The sequence below is a fragment of the Meriones unguiculatus genome, chromosome 6 (assembly GCF_030254825.1).
Source record: "Meriones unguiculatus strain TT.TT164.6M chromosome 6, Bangor_MerUng_6.1, whole genome shotgun sequence".
NCBI classification, from domain to species: domain Eukaryota; kingdom Metazoa; phylum Chordata; class Mammalia; order Rodentia; family Muridae; genus Meriones; species Meriones unguiculatus.
Genome location: NC_083354.1, coordinates 54,415,370 through 54,431,290, shown reverse-complemented (window position 1 = coordinate 54,431,290; position 15,921 = coordinate 54,415,370). Strand labels below are relative to the sequence as shown.

At 39.2% G+C, this 15,921-nt stretch overlaps 1 protein-coding gene across 4 annotated transcripts in view; it reads left to right on the top strand.

Annotated features, from left to right (window-relative positions):
• Xrn1 (5'-3' exoribonuclease 1) overlaps positions 1-15,921 on the top strand; it is a 97,122-nt gene that overhangs the window by 73,364 nt on the left and 7,837 nt on the right. For 2 of the 4 annotated variants that reach the window (XM_060385500.1, XM_060385498.1), the window contains exons 33-40: positions 902-1,010; positions 5,474-5,535; positions 7,015-7,125; positions 7,278-7,400; positions 8,298-8,445; positions 10,368-10,543; positions 12,618-12,731; positions 13,046-13,148. In XM_060385500.1, the coding sequence (XP_060241483.1) occupies positions 902-1,010; positions 5,474-5,535; positions 7,015-7,125; positions 7,278-7,400; positions 8,298-8,445; positions 10,368-10,543; positions 12,618-12,731; positions 13,046-13,148 (946 nt within the window). Of the gene's footprint in view, positions 1-901; positions 1,011-5,473; positions 5,536-7,014; positions 7,126-7,277; positions 7,401-8,297; positions 8,458-10,367; positions 10,544-12,617; positions 12,732-13,045; positions 13,149-15,921 lie in introns of all 4 variants that reach the window. The other 2 variants (XM_060385499.1, XM_060385497.1) reach the window with 1 other exon arrangement.

The following is a 15,921-nucleotide window of genomic DNA, read 5'->3' as shown; positions in this document are numbered from 1 at the left end:
AAAAAAAAACATTAATTTTAAAATCAGCTATTGGGGGAAGGAACATAGAAAGGAACATAAATGAGTTAATATCCTCACTTTTCATAAAACACAAGAAAAGATATCAATTTTAAAACTTTTTTAATGGAAAATCTTTAACAGTAATGAGTCTAGATAATCATGTAGGTGATTCCATATGTCCCCATTCCTTAGCTTGCTCACATCCAACTTCTGTTCTTCTGTTAAACCCACTTGCTACCTATTGCCACTTATAGTAAAAGAGTTTGTTTTGAAGCAAATCTAGAGAAATTTTTAGAAATTTTTAGTCTCTAAGGAGCTAGAGAGATGGCTCAGCAGTTCAGAGCACTTGTGGCTCTTGCAGAAGACCTAGGTTTGGCTGCCAGTGTCCCCCATGGTAGCTCACAACCATCTGTCACTCCAGTTCCAAGGAATCTGATGCCCTCTTCTGACCTTCTCACACACCAGGCACACATGTGGTCATATGGTACACAGACATACATGCAAGCAAAACAACTATACATATAAAATAAAGGAAATGTTTTTAAAAGATTAGAGGAGTTTTTACTATGAAGAAATATTCAAACATTTCACTTTCTGAACTTGTTAGCTTTAAGCAAAGTTAGGTTGAATTCTTTATTGAAAAGAGAACCTTGGGAAGGTACTTGATTTTTAACTACCTTGCTTTCTAACTAACACAGAGAGGAATCCTGGAGTGTGATGGCTATTATATTAATGATTCTTATTACCAAGGGTGGTTTTTTAGTAGTTTTTAAAATTCTGTATAGTTTTCTGCATGTTTTTCTAATAAGCTATGTAATTTTTATTAGAATAATTTTAAAATTATTTAAAGTTATGATATCAAGGTTCTATTTAATTAATTTCTGAGAATTTTAACTTTCAGGGTACAGCTCTACCTCAAGAAATAAGTCAAGTAACTCACCCACATAAATCCGGCTTCAATGACAATAGTGTCAAATATCAGCAAAGAAAACATGACCCTCACCAAAAACGTAAGTTTTAAATAGAAAAGTATTAATGTGCTATCTGCTTTTTGTTGTTGGTTTTTGTTGTTGGTTGTTGCTTTTGGTAGTTGGTTATTTAAACAGCTTTGTTGAAATATATCTCATACTTTTAAATTCATCAGACAAGTGAGGTGGCCCAGCAGGTAAAGCTCTTGCCATTCAAGCCTGGCAATGTAAATTCAATCCCCAAGACACAATGGTGAAAAGAGAGAGACAAGCCCCAGAGTTGTCCTCTGATCAACATGCCATGGCGCACACGTGCCCACCCACACACAGAGACAGAGAGAGTAACAGATAAAAGACTCATCACTTAGAGTCTGCAGTCTGAGGATGGTGTAGTTAGTAATGCTTTGCATATAGATGCGCAGTGGCAGCACAGTTGTGAGAAAGACTGCTCTTCCTCGTTGCATTCTCGTTACTCCTACAAAAAGTCAGCAGACTTTGCGTCTTCGTGGTGCTGTCAATTCCAGTCTGCTCATCTGCACATGCAGCACACCGTCTTCCATACTTTAGCTTTCCTTTCAGAAATCAACCGTTCTGAGTCCCCCGGCTTTGTTTGCCTTTTTCAGGGTGATTTCATTTATTCTGGGTCTTTGCATTTCTATATGAATTTTTCATAATCTTATCTATTTCTGCAAAAACTGTGCCTGGAATTTTCATAGATCACATTGGGTGCAGTGTCTTCAACACCATCCCATTTCCCTGCCCATGAACACAAATTCCTTTTGGTTTATTTAGTTCTTCCTCATTTCTTCCACTGATATCTTGCCATTTCTGGTACATAATCCTTAGGCTCTTTTTGTTAAATTTATTTCTACATTATTTTAATATTATTATTGATAAAACTATATTAATTTTTTGTTTTTAAAAAAGAACAGGCATCCTTGCCTAACCTTGACCTTAAAAGTAAACTTTTTGTCTTTTCCAATCACAGAGGAAATTCTCTATTTTCTTAATTCTTATTTTTACCTAAGAATAGCTAAATTCTGGTATTTATTACTTTCTCTCTCTTTTTTCTCTCTCTTTTTTCTCTCTTCTTTTTTTCTCTCTCTTTTTTCTTCCTTCCTGTTTTTCTTTCTTTCAGTTCTGATGACTGAACCCAGATACATCAGGCAAAACTGTGCTTCTGAGCTACATACCTAGAGCTTTAAATTCTTATATGAGGGCTTATTTGTTCATGAAGATGTTTCTGCATGTGCATGTAGGCATATGTGGGTCAGATGTCAAGTGTCTTCCTCAATCTTTCTCCACCTTTTTTCTTAAACTTTTTATTACATTCATTTATTTATTTTGTGGACATGTATAGAAATCAGGTTACAGAAGTTGCTTCTTTTTTCCACCATGGCAGCAAGCACCTTTACCCACTGAGGCATCTTGCTGTTCATCTACATTGTTTTTGAAGACTTATTTATTTATTTATTTATTATATAACATTCTGCCTGCGTACATACCAGAAGAGAGCACCAGATCTCATTATAGATGGTTATGAGCCTCCATGTGGTTTCTGGGAATTAAACTCAGGACCTTTGGAAGAACAGCTCTTAACCTCTGAGCCATTTGTCCAGCCTTCATCTACCCTTTTTGTTGTTGTTTTTGTTTTGTTTTTGAAGACGGGGTTTTTCTGTGTTTCCTTGGCTGCCCTTGCACTTGCTCTGTAAACTAGGCTGGCCTTAAACTCACAGAGATCCACCTGCCTCTGCCTCCCAAGTGCTAGGATTAAAGGCGTGTGCCACCACCACCCAACTCTCCGCCTCATTTTTTTAAGATAGAGTCTCCAAGTCCGGATCTCTCTGGTTGAGTAGACTGGCTGGCCATGATCACCAGAGATCTGCCTGTCTCCACCCTTACCCCAGAGCTGAGGTAATAGATGCTTCCAGTGCAGCTCTTACAGAGATGCTAGTGATCCAAACTAATCTCATGCTGGTGCAGCTGATGTAACATGTTACTGAATGAGCCATCACCCCACTCTTATCCTCACCACTAGATCTTTGATGAGTTTTGTTTTTGTTTTTCCTGTACCTGTTGGGGTAATTTATCCTTTATTCAACTTATGTGATGTGTCCAATTGTATTTCCTATGCTGAACCAACTTTGGATTCCTAGGGTAAATCGTACTCTGTCGTGGTTCATAATCAATTTGACATGCTTGAAGAGTTAGACTGCTAGTATTTTAGGGTTTTTTTGTTTTGTTTTGTTGCATGCATAATCATGAGGGATATTTTTAATTTGGAGATATCTTGGTAATATAGACCTGATAGAAAGAACTGGGATTTAGGCCCTCCTATATTTTGAAGAGTTTTGGAAAGAATGACATTACTTCTTTAAGTTATTTGATAGAAATCACCAGAAAACCAACTGGACTTGAGCCTGATTTCTCTTGGTTTTCTATTGTTCATCAGCATAAGTTATTGAAGATATTAAGATGGTTTCCACACATGCACACAGCACATGTATCTTATCTACCTCCCCATGCATCTGCTGACGGCTAAAGTTTGTAGATTTAATGAAAATGTTCTAAAACTTCCTGAGATTGTTTCTTCACACAGTTACTTAGGTTGCCATGTGGATTGTATGTGTCAATAAAGGCTTACTAATCATGTGCGTCCTCACATTTTCATTTCCTTCTTATAAGGTTACTTCCTTTCTTTCCTGTCTTCCTTATTTCCTTCTCTTTTTATTCCTGCTTCTCATGTCCTGCTACTTTCTCCCTCCTCTTCCCTTTGTATCTTCTTTCCTTTTTTCTCTTCTCACCTGTTTTTGGTTTTTTGTTTTTGTTTTTTTTAATTTTTTTGGTTTTTTTTGGCTGCTGGTTGTGATGATATTGTTAACATCGTTGTTGTTTAAGACAGTCTCCCTTAGCTCCGGCTTGCCGGAACCTCACTATGTACCTGATGATGACTGAACCCTGATCCTCCTGCTCCCACTACCTAAACGCTGGGAACACAGGAGTGAATGTGTCACCACGTTCAGACTTTTATTCTTTCCTCTCCACACTGGCTTAATAAACAGTCCAGTGGTGGGGAGTTAGCAGGAGTCATAGAACAACTATATAACCTGGTATGTCTAATACAATGGAAGATCCCATGCTAACTGTTGTCCTTTTCATGTCTTCATCCCCTTCACCTCTGTATCCTTTCATTTCCTAAGTCTTATAAATATGATAATCTCTCGAGCTTTATTTTCTTTATTGTCTTTTCACCTTACCCTGATGGGCATGACAGTTCACACCTGTAACCCCAGCATTCTGAAGAATGAGTCAGAAGGACCTTGCCACAAGTTCAAGGCCAGCCTTGAGCTACACAGTGGTCTCCAGAACAAACCAGAGTACATAGCAGGACCCTGTCTCAAATTAAAGCAATTAGAGCCTGAATTCATATCCTTAGCACATATGTTGAAGCAGGCACCAAGACCCCAGTCTGTAATACCAGCACTGAGGGGAGGTAGAGGTGGAGACAGGCAGATGCCTGGAACTCATTGGCTGGCCAGACTAGCTGATTGGATAAACTCCAAGTTCAGTGAGAAGCCCTATCCAGAACAGTAAAATGGAAAACGATAAAGGAGGAAACCGTTGTTGACATCTGGCCTCCGTGCACGTATAACATGCACACATAAACAGAAACACATATAAACTTTTAAAAATTGGGGGAATTGTTTGCTTGGGGTTTTTTGGTTGGTTGGTTGGTTTTGTTACCATTTTCATTGTTGATAGTTTTGACACGGGGTTTTTCTGTGTGACCCTGGCCCAGAGATCTGCCTGCTTTCCCTCCCAGTGCATTAAAGGTGTACACCACCACCACTCAGCTTCAAAAACAAGTTTTAAGAACTTTCTTATTTGTCTCTTACTCTCCTTTTATCTGCCAATAGTGTATTGCTCATAATTTAATCCCACTAAATTACAATTCTGTTCAGACTACTACCTACTCAGAGTCTTTCTGTTATTGTTTGCTCAGTAGTTACAACCAAATTCCAAATGTGTCTCCCAGGTTATGACTCACCTGCTCCTTCAGTTCCACTAAGCTCAGTATCACTCCTTAACATCCTGCAGAGTTGACCCATTTAGAATTGCATAAGTACAGTCCTTCCTGCTTTAATGTCTTTTTCTCACACACCTTCAACACCCAATTCAGATGCCACTTTCCTTCCCCATCTGATTATCTGCAGTTATCTTTCTCTGTCTCACCTGGATTATAAATGTCTTCCATTCATATGTCTCTTCATTTGGGGCTATGCTTGGTGGTAGAGCCCTTGTCTGGCATGGACCAGCACCTAGGTGTGATCTCCAGCATTGACAGCAGGGAGAAAGGAAGGGGGAAAGGGAATCACAGACACAGGAGGAAACTATACACCTTGAAATCCTTTAAATGCTAATCTGCTGTAGTGAGTACTTGATGATTTTAAATGGTATTTAATAAGCTCTTTCACTTCCCAAAATGTCTGTTTTCTTGTCTCTAGTTAAGGAAGAATATAAGAATCCTAAAGCTGAGTGTCAGAATCAAAAGTTGACCAATAAACAGGTAATTTTATCTTTAAATGAAATTTGGAATAGCTGTATTTTTTTTTCTGCACTTGGTTGTTGCACAGCATTTAAGTATATTTTACAGCCTTTTCAATAATCTATAAGGAGTGCAAGTGAAAGCCAGAGTCACAGTCACTTGGATGATGGTTACACAGCTGGAGTCAGGATTCAGAGTAGAGACATCTGCCATCCTTGTTTTAACACTAAAGAGTTGGGTAGCCTTTAGCAGTTCTTAACAGCCTCAACTTCTTTATGTTTAAAATGGAAATAAACTTGGTTACTTAAAGCTTTTTTATGTGTTATAAAATATGTAGGAGTGTACATACACTGGCAGCAAATTTTAAAAAGTCAGATTGTATAGAGTTAGAATGAGGGAGCTGAGATCATACATTTTGTTTTGTTTTACCAAGTCTCTGGTCTTTAATAAGGAGCATGTGGACATGTTAAGAATCAAAGAATTTGGCATGCAAAATTATATGTATACTTTTATGCATATATATATTATACTTTAATGCACATTTTTAGTGGAGCTCTTCAGTTGGGAACGTAGCTCAGTGATGAGTGTTTCTCTACTGTGTGAAAGTCCATGGTTCAGCTTCTATCAGTGCAACAACAAAGGGAGGGGGCACTCAGTCCAGACTTGGGATCAACTGGTTTTTAGACAAGGTCTCAGTGTAGCACAAGTTGGTCTCTTGACTCACATAGCCGGGCTTGCATTGAATTCCTGACTCTTCTGCCTCTACCTTCAAAAGAGTACTGAAATCAGAGTTGTGTGCCACTATATCCACCAAAATAATGTTTTTAATAATAAAGTAAGACATGTAAGCCTGAGAGAAACAATAGTACTAAATCAACAGTTAGGATGTGGTAAGGTTTTTATCCTTTAAGGGCTTTCTTATTGGCCTTTAAGTAGAGGCTCCCATCTTAAATTCTCACATGTTAGAAAGAAAAGGCTGTTTTCTTTCTCCTTTTGAAGCTGTTTATCCCATCATGAGAGTGCTGCCTCATGACCTCATCTGAAGTTGATTGTTTCTTGATTGAGGTGGTGGTCCATGAACCTGCAGTCCCAATCAGTTGTTATTGTCTATATTCACAATTGAAAGAAAGTGAAATCTTATTTATAGGCTAATGGAAATAAAGATAATTTTCCCTATTCAAGTTATTAGTCCCTCCCTGTCTTTTTTTTTTTTTTCTTATGGCATTAATAGAAAGCAGTTCTTGGGGCTGGAGAGTTGGCTCACTGGTTAAAAGCATTTCCTGCTCTTCTACAGAACGTGGGTTCAAGTCCCAGCACCTACATGGTGCCTGTGTTACATGGCATACCCAGACATGCATGGAATTAAAACATCCACACACATTAAAAACGAATAAATCTTTAGAAAGGGGACACAGTACATAAAATATTCTGCTCAATTTATATGGAATACTATCAAATAGTAACTATAAACTTACTTGCACAAGAAACTTATTCTTACAGGCTTCTGGAGGGTCTGCCAGATGTAATATTAAGCTATTGAAGAGAAATGAAAGTCCAGGAACCTCAGAAGCCCAGAAGGTTGTAACTGGTTACCCAAATGCTATTGACAAGGTAAATAAATAAATAAGTCCTGTATTTGGTGACTCTTCTCAAACTTTTTACATCTAAGAAAATGATTAAGTAAATATTGACTGTTTAGAGTAAAATCTAGCTTTTTACTACTTTCCACTTTTATCTTTATGCATCAATATTTATTCTTTTAGCCTCACTCTGGAATTGAGAACTTTTTAGCATCTTTGAATATCTCTAAGGAAAGTGAAGTACAGTTGCCTCATCACGGAGAGCCTTCAGATGAGGCCAATCTCTCACCGCAGTCATTTGCTATGGTTCGTATGCTCAGCAGCTACATGTGCATATTCCATGCATCTGTTCAGGGTCTCTGTCTCTTATTGCATCATTGTCATCATGTGAGGAAAACCAGGATTGCTTTTAGCAATTTAGTGCTCCCTTTTTTTAAATAATTAATTTTTATTTTATGTGCATTCATGTTTTGCCTGCATGTATCTCTGTGGATGTCAAATCTTGGAGTTATAGACAGTTGTGAGCTGCCATGTGGGTGCTGGGAATTGAAAACCCACATTCTCTGGAAGAACTGTCAGTACTCTTAAGCACTGAGCCATCTCTCCAGCCCCTAGTCTTCCTTTTATGCTGTTGTTTTTGTGGGGGTTTGTTTTTGTTTTTCCACTAGACCATAGATCCCTACTTTTTAAATATTGCTGTTGTTTAAAAAGGCTAAAAGTTAAATAGAATAAATATTATCTCTGTTCTTTGAAATGTGAATGTTTTTCAGCTCTTGACCATCTAGTTTTCTTAGATTAATTTAGTTAGCATCTTACTCTTATCTTATTTATTTATTTATTTTGATATAGGAGTGTTCTGTCTGCATGTATACCTACATGCCAGAAGAGGGCATCCGATCCCTTTATAAATGGTTGTGAGCCACCATGTGGTTGCTGGGAATTGAACTTACAACCTCTGGAAGAGGGGCCATCTCACCAGCAACGGCATCTTAATCTTTACCAGTGGGAATTCTTCAAAAGAAAAGAGAAAGGCAGGGGAGATAGTCCAATAGTAGAGCTCTTATCTAGCATGCATAAGGATAACACCTCAAAAGAAAAAAAAAAGTAACCTCAAAAAAATCAAGAAGAAAAATGAATAAGCTACATAGGTCTCACATTTACTTTCTTCTTACCCCATCTCCCTATGAATCATTTTCTAAAAAGAAAGGAACACGGATGCTTAAAGAAATCCTGAAAATTGATAGCCCTGACACAGCAGACAGTAAGAGTGATATGAAGCAACTTGATAATGAAGCCACTATTTCTTCTAATAGAAGAGATGAGCATGGAGTGTCGTCACATCCTAAACCAAGTAAGAAGCTTGGTAAGTTAACTAAGTCCTGTTTCTAATAGTGAATATCATTCCCAAAAGTTGGTTCATTTGGTTCCTTTGAAAAAACTTTGTTTATTTGCTTGTTTAGTGTATGTGTATGTGCAGCACACGTGTGGAGGTCAGAGGACAGCTTTGCGGAGTCAGTCCTCCTTCCATTGTGTGTGCTCCAGACAGGGATTAACTCTGTCATCAGGCTTGGCGGCAAGCGCCTTTACCCATTAAGCTAGCTCACCAAAACCATTGTTTTTGTTGTTGTTGTTTGTGTGTGTGTGTTTGTTTGTTTGTTGTAAACTAGAGGCTGGAGAAGTAGCTTAACAATTAAAAGTATTTGCCATGGGGCTGGAGGGATGGCTCAGAGGTTAAAAGCACTGGCTCTTCTTCTAGAGGTCCTGAGTTCAATTCCCAGCAATCACATGGTGGTTTCCAACCATCTATAATGAGGTCTGGTGCCTCCTCAGGTGAGCAGGTATACATGCAGACAGAAATTGTATATATAATAAATAAATAAATCTTTTCAAAAAAAAGCAATTTAGAAAACTTTAAAAAAAAAAGAGTATTTGCCACATATTTATGAAGACCAGAGTTCACATATATCGCACACATATAATAAGCCACTGTGTCATAAAGCTAACTAGTTCTGTGACTCTGGGCCAGGTCACTTACTATCCCCCCCTTTGGTTTTGTAAAATACTTATTAGAAATTGAACTCCAAGCCTTAAGCCAGCTAACCAAGTCATTTAGCATCAAGCTACACCCCTCATTCTTTTTTAACTTTGTTTTCAGATCTCATTAAGTTGTCCTGGCTGGCCTTGAACTCAGATCTTCCTGCCTCAGCTTCCAAATACCTAGAATTAGAGATCTGTACCACCAGGCCCAGGTGTTTAATCTCTTTTCTACGATAGAGGGTTCAAGGCTGTCTTATAGCTCAGGTGGTAAAGTGCCTAATTAGTATGCACAAGGCCTGGTTCAGTACCCAGTGTTGCATGGTAGGAACAGCCCTTAGGAAGTAGAGGCAACAGGATAAGGAGTTCAAGACCAGGCCAGCCTGGTCTTGAAACTAATCTAAGTTTTATGAGACTAGTCAAAAGTAGAGAGTAGGGGGTAGATATGGTGGCACGCCCCTCCCCCCCCCAGCCTTTAATCCCAGTACTCTGGAAACAGGGCACAGTGTGGTCTACATAGTAAATTCTAGGCTCTACATAGTGAGAGGCCCTGTCTCAAGAAAAGGATTAATTCTTCAGTGAAGTATGCTGTTGTTCAGGTATACTCCATCATGCCCAGTTTAAAATTGTTATCTTGGTAATTATCATCAGTTAACTACATCCATCTAAGTTCACTCTTGGTGATTACTTTTTAACCTTTTCTGTTGGTTTTGGAGACAATCTTACCTTGTTTCTCAGACAAGCCTCAGACTGGTGGGATGCTTCTGCTTCAGGACTGCAGGTGCAAGCCACCTTGCCCAGCCTGTCATTTTTAACCAGTTAGCATTTCTGCTCTATCTACTATAAGGCTGCAGTAACCGCTGGCTTGGTCACTGTTCTATTGATGCGAAGAGACCCCATGACCAAGGCAACACTTACGAAAGAATTTGATTGTAGGCTTGCTTCACAGTTTCAGAGGTTTAGTCCTCATTCTCATGCTCCCACACATGGCTTTAGAGCAGTGAATGACAGAAAGACTGAGCCTGTAACGAGCTTTTGAAACCTCAAGCCCACCCCCAGTGACATTCTTCCTCCAGCAAGGCCATGCCTGCTAATCCTTCTAATCCTGTCAAACAGTAACACTCCTTGTGACTAAGCATTTAAATATAAGTTTATGGAAGCCATTCTTATTCATGCCACCACATCTGGATAGTCCAAGATCATTTTATTAATATGATATTCCCTTTCCTTTCTTGATAGCATGCTATATGAACAAGTCTCATGGTACTAATGAATACCAAAATGTTCCATCTGTGGATAGTGTGTGTTGGCCAGGCCAGATCCCTCCTGTGTCCACACCAGTAACTGAACTTTCTCGAGTTTGTTCCCTTGTTGGAATGCCACAACCAGATTTCTCCTTTCTGAGGACAACACAGGTATAGTATACTGTTATTTGATGTCTGCACAGATGAAAATCTTTGCCTAAACATAACTGACTGGAAAAAAACAAGTAGTCTGGAGGCTGTTGTTTTGTGTATGTGAGGTTTTTTGTTTGTGGTTTGGGAGGTTGTTGCTGTTTTTCAGCAGCACTAAGAATTGAACTCAAGGCCTCATATGTAGATGCACATACTGTAACAACAGAACATATAAGATCAGCCTTAAAGCTCAATGACAGAAACACCTGACTCAGAAATGAGCAAAGCATTTAAATAGACGTTTCTAATCCAAAAAGGCAATATAGCCAGATATCATGATACTTATCTCTAATCCAACACTGGGGCCTGAGGTCAGCCTGGGCTACACATCAAGATCTATCTCTATGGGTTAAGAGCACCCATGTGATGCACAGACCTACGAGCAGGCAAAATATGCACATAAAAATAATTGTTTAAAAGTTCCTGTCTCCAAAGAGTGTTTTTTGGATAGAATTACTATATGCTACAGCAGTTCCATTTCTAAATATATACCCAAAAGAAAACGAAGTCTTGCCAAGTGGTGATGCACATGCCTTTAATTCCAGCACTCTAAGGCAGAGGCAGGCAGTTCTGTGAATCAAGGGCAGCCTCTTCTACAGAGTGAGTTCCAGGGCATCCATAGTTATACAGAGAAACCCTGTCTGGAATAAATAAATAAATAAATAAATAGACAAACAGACAAAAAGGGGAAAAAGCTAGGTCTGGAGTGTTTGTACGTTCACATCATAATAGCATTGTTTGTCGAAGATGAAGCGCAGAAGGTATGATTAAGAAACAAAGTCTGATATATCTCAAACTGTGGGTATGATTCAGCCTTCAAAGGAAGGAAATTGTAATGTGCTGCAGCATGAATGAACCTTAGACTTTAGACTAAGTAAAGCAAACCACATGTTTGATGCACTTAAAATAAATAGTGATTTCCACGGCTTGAATGGTGGGTTTTAGTTTTTTTGGTTGGTTGGTTGGTTTGGTTTTTTGGGTTTGATTTTTTTGTTTGTTTGTTTTTGTTTTTGTTTTTTTTTGAAACAGGGTTTCTCTGTGTAGTACTAGAAGTCCTTAACTCCCCCCCTCCCCCATAGACTAGGCTGTCCTCAAACTCAGAGGTCCCTGCCTCTGCTGGGATTAAAGGCATGTGCCCAACTGCCTGGCTTAGAATTAGTTTTATAAAATAAAAAGGGTGTTGGAGATGGATGATAGTGATAAATAATAGCATTATTATTTGTAATACCACTGAATTTTATTCTTAAAAAATTCTTAATATGGTAAATTTGATGTTATGTGAGCCTTTTTGAGTGGGTGGGTGGGGTTTTTATTGATGGTAGGGAATGGGCTTTTTATTGTTTTCTTCAAGACAGGGTTTCTCTGTGTAGCTTTGACTGTCCTAGAATTCGCTGTGTAGACCAGGCTGGCCTGGAACTCACAGCAATCTGCCTCTGCCTCTTGAGTGCTGGGGTTAAAGATAGAGCTTTGTTATTTATTTATTTATTTATTTATTTATTTATTTATTTATGTATGTATGTTAATGTAAGACCTTGTTAGCAAAAAGGCAAAAGGCTTAGTTTCCTTTCTGGCCATGGTTTTAATTGGAATACTTGTTGCTCGGTCTGTTTAGACTTGTTCTTTTATTGTTTTAAACTTCGTTCCCATATTGTCAGGTTAGTCTTTAACTCCTAACTTCAAACAATCATGTCTTCCTCAAACTTAAGCCTTCCCAAGAACTGAAACTATGGCACCTGCTCCAGAACATTTCATCTTGTAAACATTGAAAGATAAGGCATTGAGTTGAGCAGCATTCAGGAGGCAGGCAGATCTCAGTGAATTCAAGGCCAGCCTGATCTATAGGACTATGTAGAGAGAACCTGACTTTTTTTTTTTAGGAAAAAAAGATAAGGCACAATTCTAAATTTTTTTTTTCTTGGAAACCTAAAACTTAGATGAGATTAGCCTGCTTTGTTCAGTCAAAGGTTTAAGAGAGGATGTTGGGTTGGGTTTCTAGACAGATAATCTTACATACATCAATATTTTCTTGTTTTAGACAATGACAGTTTGTCAGGTAAAATTGTCTAATGGCTTATTGGTCCATGGACCACAGTGCCACTCTGAAAGTGAAGCCAAGGAGAGAGCTGCACTTTTTGCTTTACAGCAACTGGTAAGAATTATTCATGAGTTCTCCACTAAGTTTTTTAAATTGATGTGTTTTTTTTTTAATTGGTGTGTGTGTGCGTGTATATATTTGTGCGTGCATGCAGAGACCAGAAGAGGGAAGTCTGATCCCCTGAAGATGGAGTTACAGGTGATTGTGAGCTGCCCTACATGCATACTGGGAATCAAACATCCATCCTATGGAAGAGCAGCAAGCGCTCTTACCACTGAGCTGTACCTCATCCTGTCTGTTAGATTTTAATTAGTCCTACAGAAGGGAGGTCTTCTTGTTTTGCCTATAACTTTTAAATACTTCCACAGGGCTCCTTGGGTGTGAATTTTCCTTTGCCTCCACCAATATTTCCAAATTATCCTCCTGCTGTACCACCTGGAACCGTTCCTCCTGTTTTTTCCCAACCTACTGGTAAGATGTTTTGCTTTTAGCCAAGCACAGGGTGCAAGCCTGTGATCCCAGCACTCAGGGAGCCAGGGGCAGATAGATCTCTGTGAGGTCAAGGTCAGCCTGGTCTACAAAGTGAGTCCAGGAGAGCAAGGCTACAAGGGGAAACCGTGTCTTGACACCCTTCCCCCCCAAAAAAAAAAATCTATTTATGGGACTGAACCAAAATCTATTTATGGGACTGAAGAACCAAAATATATATATATATATATATATTGCTTTTCTAAGTATTTATCCTTGAGTTATTATTTTCTCTAAATTCTTTTAAGAACTATATTTTTGTTGAAGTTTTTTTGGGGGGTGGGTTAAATTCCATTTAGTGTATGTATACACATTAAATGGGGGTTTGATTTGTTTGTTTGTTCATTTGTTTGCTTAAACAGTGTCTCATGTATCCCAGACCAGCATTGAGTTTCTGATTTTTCTACCTCTATCTCCTAAGTGCTGGCATCAAGGTGTTTGCACCATACCCAATTAAAGAACTATCTTTAAAAATCAAAAAAGTTTACAACTTGGAATTACCTTTTCTTCCTGCCAAACTCTATTAAATTAAATAATAAAGAATTTTAAAAACAGAACCTCTGAAGATAAAAAGAAGAAATATCAGCAAACTAGAAATTTGAAAACAGCTGGGTGGTGGTGGCACACGCCTTTAATCCCAAGACTCAGGAGACAAAGGCAGGCAGGCTGGTCTCTGAGCTTGAGGCCAGCCTGGTATACAGAGTGCGTTCCAGGGCAGCCAGGGCCTATCTCAGATACTGTCCCCAAAAAAAAGAAAGAGAAAGAGAGGAAAGGAAAGGAGAAAAAAAAGGGAGGAAAGGAAAGGAAGGAAGGAAGGAAGGAAGGAAGGAAGGAAGGAAGGAAGAAAGAAAGAAAGAAAGAAAGAAAGAAAGAAAGAAAGAAAGAAAGAAAGAAAGAAAGAAAGAAAGGAAGGAAGGAAAGAAATTTGAAAACGGTTTGCAGTAAATAAAACAATTTAAAGTAGCCAGTTTAGCAGAGCGGGTTGAGCTGCAAACCGCAGCCCCTGCAGTAGAGGCTACAAGAGCACTTAATCCTCCTCACAGACTGCACTTGCTCTGCAGAACTAGAAACATAAAAACAAGACTGTATGAAAAAAGAATAATTGAAAAAAATACTACTATTACTTCCTGTTGCTTCCATAAAGCATCGTGGCCAAAAGAGTAGCTTACAGGAGTTTGTTTCGTTTACTTTTCCAGGGGAGGAATCCCTGATGACAGGGTAGGCATGGTGACAGTGAAGGAGGGCTGGCAAGGGAGGCATGGTGATAGTGAAGGAGGGATGTCAAGGGAGGCATGGTGACAGTGGAGGAGGAATGTCAGGGGAGGTATGGTGACAGGCAGTGTGGCCAGAAGCTGAGAGATCGCTTCTACAGGTATGAAATAGAGCAAACTGGATGTGGAGTGAGGCTATGAACTCTCAAAGCCTGCCCCCAAGGGCATACTTTCTCCAGCAAGCCTTTACCTCTTAAAGGTTCCATAAACCCCCAAACAGCACCACCAACAGGAGAGCAGGTGTTCAAATATGTGAACCTGTGAGGCACATTCTGTTCTAGCCTCTATAAGCCCATGGCCATATCATAACACAAACTGTGTTTAGTCCAATCCTAAAGGCCCCCATAGTCTTTAATAGTCTCAACAAAACTGCAAAAGTTCAAAGCCCACCTTCTGAAATTCAAGGCAATCTCTTTACTGTGACCCCCTGTAAAGTCAAAAGGCAGCTTATCTATTTCCAACATACAGTGTCAAATACACATCCCCAGCCCAAAAAGGAGGAATGAGGACACAGAAGCTATTGAACCAGAGCAAGATCTAAGCTCAGGCAAATGCAAAATCCTTCAGCTTAATGCCCAGTGTCTGGGACTTTAATTCCATAGGACTTAGATGACTCCAGCTTTTCTGTCGGCAATAAACATCTTCCTCTCACAGACTGGTTCCACTCCCTGTATGCCGCTCTCCTTGGCAGATGTCTCATGACTGATCTCCAACACTGAGGGGTTTCCACCACAACCCAGTCTTCCTTTTCACAACTATATATGATGGCCTCTTACAGGCTGTTTACAGGGACTCCTCTGCCACACATTGTCTGGCCTCCGGGGCGCTCTGAAACCATGTAAATAGTTGCATTTTTCATACTTCCAAAGATAGTACTATGTGAGTGACAGTGACAAGTTTGACTCAATCTAGGAATGGACCCTCACCCCCTTCTCCCACTTTAGTAGCAGTGCTCATGGCTGATGTGATTATTTTCTAGGAACAAGCTGTGCTTCAGGCTTTTTCCTCTCACAGATTGGAGGCATTTTTACCGTTGTTCCAGTGCAGAGCAGGAGGCCTCTCTTAATGGCACTAATCTTCCTAACGATTACAGCCTCTTTTAACGTAAACTTAGGCTGTATGTTAAGCTTATAATGTACCTAAAATACCATAACCAAAAGCAATTTATAAAAGGAATGGTTTATTTTGGCTTATGGTTCCAAGGGAGAAAGCCCCTTTCATCTCCAAACTGTGCGCTTGTTTATTTTTTTCTGCCCCACTTTTTTTTTTAATTATAGACCTGCATACACATTATCAATAAAAGCCATGACATAAGACTTCAGTGTTACACTGTCTTGAAAGTTCTTCTGCCAAAGAAATTGGTCTTTTTAATTTAGCCTCATGTAAATTCTCAGGACATGGATAGAGAACAGCAAGGTTGTCCTTACTCCCCTCTGGAACCTTGT